The 14,159-nt window shown below is 34.1% G+C and overlaps 1 protein-coding gene across 2 annotated transcripts in view; it reads right to left on the reverse strand.

The window, feature by feature from the left end:
* The window catches only part of ASCC3 (activating signal cointegrator 1 complex subunit 3), a 288,105-nt gene that overhangs the window by 70,858 nt on the left and 203,088 nt on the right, over window positions 1-14,159 (reverse strand). For both annotated transcript variants that reach the window (XM_033099400.1, XM_033099394.1), the window contains exons 31-33: window positions 1,802-1,939; window positions 1,600-1,720; window positions 492-624 (exon numbers count right to left, since the gene is read on the reverse strand). In XM_033099400.1, the coding sequence (XP_032955291.1) occupies window positions 492-624; window positions 1,600-1,720; window positions 1,802-1,939 (392 nt within the window). The remainder of the gene's footprint in view (window positions 1-491; window positions 625-1,599; window positions 1,721-1,801; window positions 1,940-14,159) is intronic.

A 14,159-nucleotide genomic window follows, 5' to 3' on the forward strand; every position in this document is an offset into this window, starting at 1 on the left:
ATTATTCACTACAACTCCTTTTATTTTAGATATTTATTCATTAACTGTACCACAAAGAGGCATACCAAATTAATACTTTATTAAACGCTTCCTATAGTGTTCTCAGAACTATACGTTTGATTATTCCAAGTATCCCATGAAATAGCTAGGAAAACTATTATCTCCATTTTACAGATGGATGCCCTAAGGTACTGAGGAGTCAAATATCTTGCTCAATATCAAGGAAATAGTGGAGGTCAGATGTGAACCCAGGTTGTCTGGCTCCAGAGTCAATGCGACTGAACACTGTACTTATACTGCTTCTTTTAAAAAGTTTTAAAAATGAAAATTATAATTGAATGTCGTCTTACAGCAATAATTATACTTGGCTTCACTTCAAATAATTCTTTTGAACTAGTTTTATTCATTTTTACCTAATAAAATGTAACCACAAAAATACCAACTTGCTATATGACATGAATTAATTTAAAATAATTTATAGCAAAAATTACCTTGATTCCACTGGGAAAGGTTCGTAAAGAAATTTTTTATAAAAGTCTTTCTTTATGTCATGAACCAGAATGACAGCTTTGCCTTGGTCATCAAACTGAGGCCTCCCAGCACGCCCCATCATCTGGAGTACATCTATAAAAAGCAGAACAGGAGGTATTCTGAAATGTGGCACAGAACACAGGGTATATTTATTGATTATGGTATGTTTGTATAATACAACAAAATAACAAAGGAAACAGAATATCTTAAGAGTGTGTATGCTGTATCCTTGATGCCTACCGCTGAATTTCCACATAATTAATCAATTCACTATGATAGAAAACTGAGTCCCCAAAAAGTTCTCTTACTGTTTATAAAAGTAAGAAAAAGTTTCCTTTAGTTAAATGCTGTTTAAGAGTTATTACTATTTTAATTAAAAAAGACAAAGTAACACATACATAGAAAAATCTCTTTAGCAAAGTCATTTGATCATTTTTCTCCATGAATAATGGGTCCATTTAGGCCTCATTCCCCTTCCACCTATGGTATAAAACTTTTTTTGTTATTTTTTTCTTTTATACAATAGGACTCTCTGAAGTAAGTAATGATTTAGAAAAAAATATAGTGTTTACATGTATTCATTGAGTAGAGATACACATTTAGTATATTTCTCTCTTCAGAACCCACTGGAAATGCTTCTATCAAGTTTTAAAATATATTAATAGACTGTTCATGCACAGATTGTAGCAACAAGCACTTTGGTTCTACAAGTCCCAGGGAAGTATCATTTCCAGTGAAATAGATTTAAAATTAAACATTACAATGTTTAAGTATAATTTATTAAGTATCTAATAGTTACTAATCAGTACTTTTATTTATTTATGAATTTGAAACCATTAGTTATGATTTTGATGTTTATTGACAAATTGTGTAAATGTAAGACTGGGTAAATAAAAGCAAATAAAACAGACAATACTTTGAATAATATTTGCATTAGTAAGCAAAAATTTACAATTTTCTCATCACATGCTTAAATGTGACCAATTCTCTAAAATTTAATTCAGGCACATTAAAATTTTTAAGACACAAATAGAAGCTCAATGTATCTGTAAGTTTAAAAAAAATTACCTGTAATGGGAAAATCTACATAACGTCTTGTTTTCCCATCATAATATTCTGTTCCCTTAATAATCACTAAATGAGCTGGAAAGTTCACACCCCACGCTAACGTACTTGTAGCAATAAGAACCTAAAAAACAAAAGACGATATAACTAACTCAAACATAACTTTTAAATTACATTTAAATATCTACTCATGGGAAAAAAATACCTGAACTTTACAGTTTACAAAGAGTTCTTCTACTGTCTTCCGGTCCCTTTCATGTAGTCCTGCATGATGCATTCCTATTCCGAAAGCAAGTGTGAGCTTCAGGTTGGAATCTCTTAGTGTTCCAATGATGTTATCCATCTGCAAATAAAAGCACAATTATAAGATGCAGGAGCATTAGCTTTAACATTTTCATACGAAGACTATATTTGATAATTTTGCTTTTTGCTTATGGAACTATGAGCATAAAAATATGTGCCCCATCTACAGTTAGGATTAAAGTTAAATTAATTGAAAAGAATATCTACTTAGTGAGACTATATATTCTAAATAAATTAAAGTTTAAATGTTAACCCTGTTATTTTTATGCATCACAGAAAAAAACCCTGTGGGTAAGTGGACTACCCCCTTAATGAGTAACAACTATGAAAGGAATGCAATGCTGCCCCAAAATGTTTCAATGTCTCTGTTCACATCTTCATATAGGAAAGACCTTCATCTTTTTGACTCAGTGCTAAAAATTTAGAAAATATGAACAAAAAAATAATGAAAAAAAAATCAGTCTTAATCCCCACCACACAGACAGGAATTGTTCAAATTCAGGTTTTCTCACTGCCTTTGTGACCCAGGGCAAGCTAGATAATCTCTTTGAGCCTCAGTTTCATCATTTAGAAAAACAAACTGGTGTTACTTTTGTTTACTTCTTATTTCTTTGATCAACAGTACAGTTAAATATTTTTCATATTTACTGGCTGTTTTGCTTTGTAAATCATCTTTTTATTTCTTAGGTGGATGTGATAGACTTTTTACTTACTGGCTTGTGATAGGTCTTTATGCATTAAGGGTATTAACTCCTTGTCCATCATATGCTATAATGCTTTCATTCAGTTTTTTCTTTGTCCTTCATTTAATTTTTTTTGCTTTATGGACTTAAATTTTTAAATTGATCCCATATGTTTTATTGCTTAGAAACTTTTTCTCATTTTGAGATCAAATACATATTCACCTACTAGTTCAACTCCTGTTATAGTTTTATATTTTACATTTATATAATTAACTTGTAATTTATTTTGTAATAGAGAGTATGGTAGATATCTTAAGTTTATTTTTCCTAAATAGTCAATCAATTATTTTAGCAATTCTGGTTAAATAATTCCTTACCTCCCTTATTTTTTTAACCTCCCTTATTTTAAATGCTAATGTTACTACATTCAGAATTCTTATATATTCCACTTTTTGAATTTTAAAAGATTTAATACCCAGCCTCAGTTTAACTCACTAAATTTTCATGACTTAATGGTTTTTGAAACTCATATTTTATACTCTTTGAATATTCTATCACTTTCCATTCTGGAAAATACTTAATGCAATACAGATTTTATGGCAACACGCAGCAAATCTTCTTTTCTTACAAAACTTACTCCCTGTAAAGAACTAAATAGAAAGCCCAATCTCTTTCCATTGAATGACAGAACTCTATTGGGCCTTAAAGCAGAGGATGACACGAAGTGCCACACGGGGTGCCACACGAGGAAGTTCTTCCTGGGCAACTCCATGAGAAGAGTAACACAGAAATCAAGTGGTTTGAGAGTACATGAGCATTTTTTAAAAGGACACATTTTAGTTATGTCTGTAGCTTCACTACCATAGTCCAAGAGTAAACAATATAGTAGAGGAGGAACTTGGAAGTAGGTAATGTATAATTATTGTATGCCTGAAGACTGAGATAGAAATATTAAACACTGACATTGTCTTCAGACTTCATTTCCTTTTTTTCCTTTTATGATTAATCACCTCTAACATGCACAAGTATACTTGCAATACACTTACTCTCTTGACTGTGTATAATCCAATAAGTAGCTCACAAACTAGGGAAAACTTTGGCTGCTGTTTAGTAAAAATGCATAAGACAAGCATATCCACATATGAAGCATTCCAACTGTTTCACTTCGTCATTTTTTCCCCCAATGGTAAGAAAAATTTTCCAAGCTTTTTATGTGGGAACAGTCGTTTACACCCCAAATTCAAAAACTAGGAAGATAAAGTGTGGCTTTATAATAATTATTAATGTATAAAAAGCACTGCATAGACTAGGTAATATTTTAGTGACATACACATCAGAAATGTTATTTACCTACTTTCCCTGAACTGAATGCAATGTATAAATAGTTTCTTCTGTTTCATAATCACGGTATGGTCACCTGATATTCCTGCATTACTTACTTTATAAACTTTTAAGCAAGAATATGGAAATGGATTAACATAAATCCACTTTACCTTTAAAATTAGCACAGAATTAGTAAGCTTATCACAAATGCATGCTATAAAGAAAGAAGCTTGTCTTGTCTCATAAATTATGTTAGCTATTCTCAGGTGACAGCCTATTATTCATTTTTTGTTCAATAGTTCACTGCATAATGGATCTTCAATTTATATTATAAAAAATTAATTCATGATTTTCTTGCTCTGATTAGTTTCAGGTATTTTTCAGTTTCACAACTTAAACAACAGTATATTTTTATAACTTGTATAATTTACAGTGTTCATGGCAATGCCAACCATCTCCAAAAGGTAATGTAACATTTACCACAGGAAAACTAAAGAATCCTATGGCAAGAGATTTGGTGAAGCATTAATATCCTTCCCTTTCACATCGGGGAAAGCTAGCTGTGTCTCATTCCCATTCCCCCCCTTTCACATAAATCAATGCATAAAAAGAACTATTTGTCTGTCCGAACTGGCAAAGATCTAAAATCCTCATGAGGACAATCACAAAAAACAACTTCATTTATTACATGGTTACTGTGGATGAATTCTGAGTTATTTGAACATCATAAAAAAGCAAAATTTATAGTAATGTTACTCAATAATTAAGCATAACATACTATTAGGACAACTTGTTTAAATTTGAAAATATAATTTTTGATTAAATTTTCATCTTGATCAAAACATCATAATACAAGAAAAATTTTTCAGGAACTTAGGATAATGAAAGATTAAAACATGATAATAGATATTATTTGTTGAGTACTTATTATGTATCAGGCATTGTGCTTATTACTGTACAAAATTATTACATTTAATCTTTTACATAAAGTAATATGGCTCTAATGTAACATCCAATTTATTTATGCAACCTAATATATTATAAATTAAGACTCAGTGATTTTGAATACTATAGAGTAGCGTTTCTCAACCCTGGTTCCATGAAAGTATTAAGCCCCACAAAAAAATCTGAATTACTATCTTCTTAATTTTTCCAAGGATAGGTAGTACCATTTAGATAGTTAGGTGAAAAGTTCATTTATTACATACAATGCATGCCTTAGGATGCTAAGGTTTAATTCTTATTAAGAAAGGCTGAAAGAGAACTAACAGAAAAATAATCATCGTAATTAAAACACTTCGATACAGTCCGTTTAATTCCACAGTTCATTTCTGTTCAAATAACATTTGTTGTAATGTACAGGTATCTTTTCAATAAGCCAGTCTTTGAAACATATCTGACTACATATCAAACCAAAAAAAAAAATCAATATTATAAATAAAAGAAAAAATAGATCTATGTTCCTCTAAGTAGTGGTCTTTTTTTAGGGTGGTGGGGGAGAAGGCACATATGTAAACTGTTGAACCAATTACTTTAACTTAATAGAATTTTTTTATATTTTAAATTTATTATACTCAAAAAGCTTTTGTAGAAAGATAGGATTCCATTTAAGTAGATACATTACTCTGTGCCTGAAATACATTCCAGTCAGAATATAATTCAGTGAGTTGATGACAATGCTGGCTCCAAAAGAAAGGAGGAGACCAGATTGGACAAGAATGAGCTAACAGATTGTGCAGCCCAATTCTGTCCCTTTGAGTGTGATATATTGTTTCAAGATGCTAAAAACCCATACTTTCTCAAAGCATATCTGTTGTGCTGGTTTTCCCATTTTCACAGAATCCTCATTATCAGAACTCTGTACTCTTTTCAAAGCACGTCAGACTCAGACCATATGCCACTGAATAATGCTTATCAATTGTCTAAAACGCTCAATAAAAGATGCACCATACAGAAGAATAATAAAAGTTATGAAGAATTTCTGTTTTTTACAAAAATAATTAAATATATCTCATCTGGTACAGATGTTAAATGAAGTTAAAACATTTCCTCATAATTACTAAGTGTTAATTTCTTAAAACACACTTCTGTATGATAAACCTCATGGACTGAAGGGGAAAAAAACTAAAATGAAAGAAACACTTTAGAACATTCTATTGATCTATTAAGAGGAAAGAAACACAAAAATAAAGACAGTAAATTTCCAAACTTTACCAATACTCCTCAGAACATATTCTCTTGCTGCCCTCTCTGAAGTTCAAAACAACCATACCTCACAATAATTCAACATAAACATAACATTATATGTAAATTAAATATATAAATGAAATCTAAACAATCTCTGATATGCCTGCTAAATACACACAGTGCCATTTTCAATATTTGCATTTTAGTTTGGTCTGATTCTTAATAACAGTAATATCAAAACTGTGCTATAAGGTGAGATATTAAAGATTTTCCTTTATTAATGTTTCTAATTTAATTCTCTATGTGATTGGCAGAAAATCCCCGTGTAAATACTTCATATTTATTTTCTATATACAGTTTATGCTTATTTCCATATTTTGGAGAGTTCAGATGCCAAAACATGCTTGGAGAGCATTTCCATGTATTGAAAAGCTTTTAAAATACAGAGAAAGCTGATGAAAGGGACATCATGGAATTAATTTTCTAAAGTAACATCATTTGAAATGAACAAATATTATATTAATATGAATTAAGTTTGTGAAGGATCACAAGCAAAAGGTTATAAAAATATTAATATGATCAAATTTTACCAGAGGTTTTAGCAAGAAGAACCCGTTTATAAGGTAGTCTTCAATGTAATAAGTTAACATGTATTGAACATTTAATTCTGTTCCAGGCCTTTTCTAAGTACATTCAATGTATTAATGCATTTAATCCTCATAATAATTCTCATAATAATCCTGTGAGGACAAGATTATTATTCTTCTTCTATAGAGGAAAGGATGAGGTTCAGAAGTTAAACAGCCTACCAAGGTCATGTAGCTTGTAATGGGCAATCAGTATTAAACCTAGGGAGCCTGACTCCAGCCCAAGCTCTCAACCACAATGCCACCCTCTTATCACCAGATGAATGAGAGGGATATTCATTTAACTACTTAAAGTAACGACATCACGTAAGGCTGGGTCTCATTGTTTCAGACTATGCAAAAAACAGGTAAGATTTGAAGAAATGAGTACTAGACTCACACAACTGGGGAACTCTATGCAGAGGATGTGCAAATCTAGTCCTTATTAGTTGAGTTGTCTCCACTCCTGTACCTCAAAATGAAAATGTATCTAAAATTATCTTCTTAAACTAAAATGTCACCTCTCAGGATTGAGAATGGCACAGTTCTTGTCGGTTGCCTGTGTTTGGTATTTTAGCTACTGACTTGGTCTTTATTGTATTTCCATCCCTGTCAAGTCACACACACCCCCACTTTGACTTTTCCATCTTCTCTACTCAGTATTTTGTCCGTGATTCTGTTTACCATAAAAGAACATTGCCTGAGTCAGCCACCCTGGTTTTGAGTTCCCAAGCTCCACTTACTTGCTTTGTGCTACTTGGTAAACCCTTACCTCTTCTAAGTTTTAGTTTTCTGCAGCTGCAAAATTGAGACAACCTTCCCTAAATTCATGATTCAATGAGATAATATAAACTTTTAGTCAGGCATATAGTACTCTAAATATATCAATTATTACTTAGCATAAGAGCTTTGCCTTTTTCTTCAAGAGGACATGCATGATTATCAATCAAAGCAAAATAAAACCAAATAGCCTCGTGTCTTATAGCTGCTATTAATTAAATAAATACTCCACGACGTCCAACTGAGTTCAAATACAGCAAATCTGTAGATAATGTCTATTTCACACTTAATATTCTTGGCCTAATAGCTTCTTTACTGGTCAGTCGTTAAGATGTCAGAGGCCTGATCAAAATAGAAAGCACTTGGGGTGGGACTTCTGTATCACGAGCCAAATCTATTTTAGTTTGAAAAAAACAAAACATAAAAAACCCCTCAGATCCTTTGAGCTGAAAATGTAGTTAACGTGCACTAAACTCAAATTAATTTCTGATATTCAACATTCTCAAAGTTCATCTTCAAAGCATGGTACTAACTTCTTACCTATATGAAGAGGTCAATATATATGTACATATATATTGATGATATATATATATATATATATATATATATATATATATATATATATATGAATGAAAAAGCAAATGAATTAAAGAAAACTATAGCAAGAGATCATTTGTAGAAACTCCACCAAATCTGAACTTGTGATGATTTTGAGTAAAGCTTGACTACAGTTCATTTGTAAGTCTATGCAGGCTTTACTTGTACTGAGATTGGATGAGTTACATTTAGCTTAAGATGATAAACTTTTCAAGCATCTAAAAATCCTTTCAGTATTAAGCATGTGAAAATAACACCAATCTCACTTTTCATGAAAGTGCTCCCGTTGTGCACCTATGCTACAAAGTTTTTCATAAATTCACTTTGAAGCATTGTGTAAAATTATTAATTAGCATATTTCTTTAGTAATGTTCAATGTACAGTAGTCCCCCTTATCCATGGGGGATACATTTCAAGACCCCCAGTGGATGCTTGAAACTGTGAATAATACCAAACCATATGTATACTATGTTTTTCCTACAAATACATTCCTTTCACTTACAGGAAGCACTTTACCCGTTTCCATCTTACTTACTTCACTTAGCATGATACTCTCAAGACCCATCCACGTTGTTGCAAATGGCAATATTTCATCATTTTTTGGCTGAATAGTATTCCATTGTATATATGTTACAGCAATAAATTAAAAAAAAAAAAAAGGAAGCTCTTTACAGCTTCTCTTTGGCAGGTCTGAATTGCCCATCACCACTCTTGTGCTTTGGGGCCATTATTAACTAAAATAAGGGCTACTTGCACACAAGCACTAGGATACCTTGACAGTTGATCTGACTAACAGGTGAGGAGCATATACAGTGCTGATACACTGGACGAAGGGCAGGACAGCATAAGATTTCATCACATTACTCAGAACAGTACACAATTTAAAACTTATATGAATTGTTTATTTATGGAAATTGCCATGCAATCGTTTTGGACCGTGATTACTGTAGATAACTAAAACCTCAGAAAGCGGGGAGACTACTGTAATATATGTGTGCCTTCTAGCTAATTAATCTGAATTAATGAGGTTTAACTACACTGTTGTTACAAGGAACTCTCATATTCCGTACTCCTCTGCTTTTCATATTACTTCCATATCATGCTCCAGTCATAAAGCATGATTCCAGATTCTTTCCCCCCATCTATCTTCTGGTGGTACTCTAGACGTTAGAACAGAACTTAAATATTTTGGTCCAGGGCCTTTAGGCCAAAAGGCCTTGTAGAATTCTAATTCATTCCTAGTTGTAAAGACAAAAAACAAACAAACAAACAACCCCAGAATAGTTAGTTCTCTTTGACTGCTCTTCTAGCTACCTGGATCTTATTTAATAGTATGGAAAAAAAAAGGGGTAACCCTGCTGCTAACTGGTTAAGATATATAGAGGAGATCAGGGGGAGAATGTAAGCAAGACTAAAGAATCAAGTCTGATATTCAGCCAGGGTTCTGCTTTTTCCCACCCCAGATGTGGCATCTCATCTAAGGTGTACGTGATGAAATAAGGAAGTATTCTGAGCTTTCAATCAGTAAAGCCACTCAAAAGGAAGGGTGTTTCTTCTGCTCTTTTATCTGTTAGTGCTGGATGGCAACTATCGAGATCCTAGCACCGTTCGTCCTTGCATGTGGGACCAGACTGCAGACTCTCTGGCAGAAACCAACAGATCATACTTGTAGGCGCTCAATTTTAACATTAATTAAATTACATAGCAAAGATTGTAGAAGCAGTTGTATATCCTTTTTGCTTCTATTTCTTTCTTCTGCCCATTTACTCCTCAACTCATTCCAAACTGGCTTCTGTTTACAACATGTCACCGACTTTGCTTGCCAAGTTCTTCCAGGATATCCAAGTGCCAAATCCCACCCATGTTTCTCTGCTCTCACATCACTCAACTCCATTAACATTGATGTCAAGCACTCCTTCCTTCCCGAAACCCTCTCTTCTACAGTGTTTTAGAACTCTCTTGCGTCACTGGCACCACTTTCTCAGTGCCCTTTGCCGTCTCCTCATTTTCAACCTAAGCTCTCAATGAGAAAGTGCCTCAAGGCCCACCTACTCATTCTCTGCACCCTCTGTCTCAGGGTCTCATGTGCTCACCTGAGTTTAAAGACAGCGTCTATCACGATGCTCCCAAGTTCATATGCTAATCTCACATTCTCTGTGGGTTCTACAGATTTCCTGCGGCTAATTGCCTTGAAATCTTCACTTAAAAGTCTTGGACATATAAATTAACATGTCCAAAACACAACTTTTTTTATTTTTAGCTCAAATCTGTTTCCGTCCTCTCCATTCTATATTCTCAGTCCTTCCCGATTTTAATAAATGACATCATTATTTAATCAGATGTTTCAATAACTGGGGAACCATTCTTGATTCTTTCTCCCCCTCAACCTCCACTCCTTGTCTATCAGATTGTAGTACTGACTAGCCTCAAATATATTTTCATCCCCACCATCACCACCCTAGGTGGCCCCTAGGTTCTCACCATCATTAATTCAATTAATTTCATTAATTAATTTCATTAATTAATTTCATCATTAATTCCACAAAACAGCAAAACTGATCTTAAAATGTAAATGGGAGTATGTCATTTGTCTAGTCTACAACCTTTTAATGCCCTGGAATACCCTTCACTTTGAAATCTGCTTGGCTTGTTACCTTGCTTCCTTCAGTTTTCTATTCAAAGGGACCCCACCAGAGAGGGCTTCTGTACTTACATTAATGTCCAACATCCCACTTCCACACTCAGCACTCCCTACTTCCTTTTCCCCGCTTATTTCTTTCCACATGAATGACCACAGTTGGACATATTTGCTTATTATCTATCATAATTAGAATGTTAGTTCCACAAGGGCAGGAACTTTACCTAACAGAAGGAGCTCAAGAAATGTCTATTTAATAAATTAATCAATGACTCTCTCCCAATAGTACTGAGAATTAAAATCCAAGCTTTCTAAACATGCGTCTAAGACCTTGAATGAGCTGGCTTCTGCCTATTTCTCAAACTTAACTTGTGCTACTCTCCTCCTAGCTTATTCTGCTCCAGCTAAACTGTTCTCAGTTCCTTTTACATGCTGTGCCCTTCACCTGACATGCTGTTACCTTCTCTCTTGTTGTAGTAGCTTGTTCTAATGCTTTGGTTCTCAGCTTGAAAGGTCTTTTAGAAGTCTTCTCTGACCATCATTCTATTTTAAAAAGCTTCCCATACCCCATTTCAAGTTCATTTCTTATTGGTTTCTTTCACAGCAAATTTTATAATTTGATATTCATTTATTTGTTTAATCATATACATATTTTAAAATTTGTATCTTTTTCCCTTAAGTTCCTTGAGAATTGGGATCAGTTGGCTACCACAATGCTTGGTGATTTGTAGACATTCAGTAAATATTAAATAAATGAATAGTTTACAAATTCTGGTGAGAGGTATGTATTGATTTAAGTTAAAAGATTATTATTTTATGGATATTTTTGAGGGGGGAAAGAAAGAATGCCTGACTATGTGATATACGGTAACCTTGCAACCGAAGCTGCTGATCACAAACTGGATGTTATCTGATCTATCTAGGTATATACTTAGGTATGTCTAGCAGCATTTAGGTATGTCAGTGCATCATTAGTAGAAATAAAAGGACTAGAAGGAAGAATATCATGCAAGTTAATTCATGAACATTCTGTGAGTGCGTATTCCTGCCATACTATCCCTACTTCGACCAACCTATGCCCAACGGGATATTTTCTATGTCAAGTTGACTTAGGGAAAAGAAAATTACAAATAACTCTGAATAAGATGGCAGCATGACGTGAAGTACACTGATGTGATGTTACAGCCCCTTTCAAGGATGACTCTAAGGAAAGGAATAAAAGCTGAATGTCAAGTGTTTATTTCCCTGTCACTTTTCTTTCCCATCTTTTTTTAAAATTAAATTCATTGGGGTGACAATGGTTAGTAAAATTACATAGGTTTCAAGTATACAATTCTGTAATACATCATCTATATATCACATTGTATGCTCACCACCCAGAGTCACTTCTCCTTCCATCACCACATATTTGACCCTGTTTACCCTCATCTATCTAGGTATATATTTAGGTATGTCTAGCAGTTACCCCTTACCCTCTGGCAACTACTAAACTGTTGTCTGTGCATGACTTTTTGTTTCTTGTTTGTCTTGGTTCTTTGTTGCTTTCAGTTTCACATTCCACATATGAGTGAAGTTATATGGTTCTCAACTTTTTATGTCTGACTTGGAGAGGCTGTGGAGAGAAAGAAACCCCCATACACTGTTGGTGGGAATGTAAATTGGTACAGCCACTATGGAAAACAGTATGGAAGTTTCTCAGAAAATTAAGAATAAAATTACCATATGACCGAGCAATCCCTCTCCTGGGTATCTAACCAAAAACTCTGAAAACATTTATCCATAAAGATATATGTACTCCTATGTTTTTTGCACCATTATTTATTGTGGCTAAGATATAGAAACAACCAAAGTGTCCTTTGACAGATGACTGGATAAAGAAGACGTAGCATACATACACAATGGAATATTACTGCGTCATAAGAAAAGATGAAATACTGCCATTTGCGACAACGTGGACGGATTTTGAGATTATTATGCTAAGCGAGGTAAGTCCCTGTTACTTTACTGCAAAGTAGAGATGACGTAAACTGATGATGCAGACTTTGCTCTGTAGTTACTGGATTAGCCAAATGATCAGCAGCTCAGCAAGAGTGTTATTGGAAGACAGGTGGTGAGAAATACAGTTTTATGTGGATGAACTTTTAGACTGGTCCCAGAATAACAGACTACCTATATCTCATGAAGATAACCAAAAAGTTAACAGCAGCATGAAAAATGCTGTTAATAGTCAAGTGGGCAAAATGACCACCTCTGAGGATATCAGGCTGCTTCACTCTCAGGCCTCAGTATTTTGTGCAATGGGTTCATGCACTAAGTGGTGCCATGGCAGAAGAGATTAAGACTATGCACAGGGTAAACACGGACTTTCATATCCTCAGGCAGACTCATCAGCCACTGTCACTACTCAATGCCTAATATGCCACCAATGCAAACAACCCTAGTCTATTATAACGTACTTTACCCATAGGATCAGATAGCTATGTGGTGGTAAGAGAATTATATTTGACCCTTTTGGTCACAGAAGGGTACCTATTTTAGATGATATCTAAAATGGACAGTTTGGATTTTGATTCTCTTTTCCTGACCATCAGTTTCTGCCAGTAGCCTCAAGTAGGATTACTGAATGTCTTATATATTACCATGATATCCCATATAATAATGTTTCTAACTGAGGAACTCGCTTCACAGGAAAAGATCAAGACAATGGATGCTATGGGATCCGCTGGTCTTATTATATCCCTCATTACCTAGAAAGAGCTGGTTTTATAGATTAATGACTCAGAGTGGCAGCTGAGAGGCATTACTTTGGCAAGGTTGGAGTGCTATCGTGTAGGATGAGGTGTATGCTCTGAACTAGTAATCATTAAATGATACTATTTTTCTCACTGCCAGAGTATACAGTTCCAGGAACCAAGTAGTCAGTGTGTATGGATGTCTTTTGCAATCATAGCTAATGAACCACTTGAAAAATTTTTGTTTCCTTTCCCTGTAACTAGCTCTGCTAGCTTGGAGGCTTAATAACCAAGACATGTAACAATTTACTTGGAAGCTGAAAAAGCCATACAGCCATCTGGAGCTCTCATGTTATGGGGTGAACAAGCAAAATGTGGTCATAGGGTAATTTAGGTGCTTGATCCTGATGAAATTGAGCTGTTGGTACACAACAAAGGAAGGGAAAAACCTGGATGGATCCCAGACAAGTCTTCTCAAACCTGTATGCATTTGAAAAATTAATCAAAGGAAAAACCCTATATATTAAGCCTATCAATAATCCAATGTTTCAGGAATATGGGCTTTGGTTACTTCACTGGATAAAGAATATTAGTTAGCTTAGGGGCTGAAGAAGTGTAGCTGATGGTAGAGAACATAAATCACAAATATCTGTCTGATGCCCTGATCAGGTGCAGAAACAAATCCTGTGGCCTC

This window comes from Rhinolophus ferrumequinum, chromosome 3, assembly GCF_004115265.2.
Source record: "Rhinolophus ferrumequinum isolate MPI-CBG mRhiFer1 chromosome 3, mRhiFer1_v1.p, whole genome shotgun sequence".
Lineage (NCBI taxonomy): Eukaryota > Metazoa > Chordata > Mammalia > Chiroptera > Rhinolophidae > Rhinolophus > Rhinolophus ferrumequinum.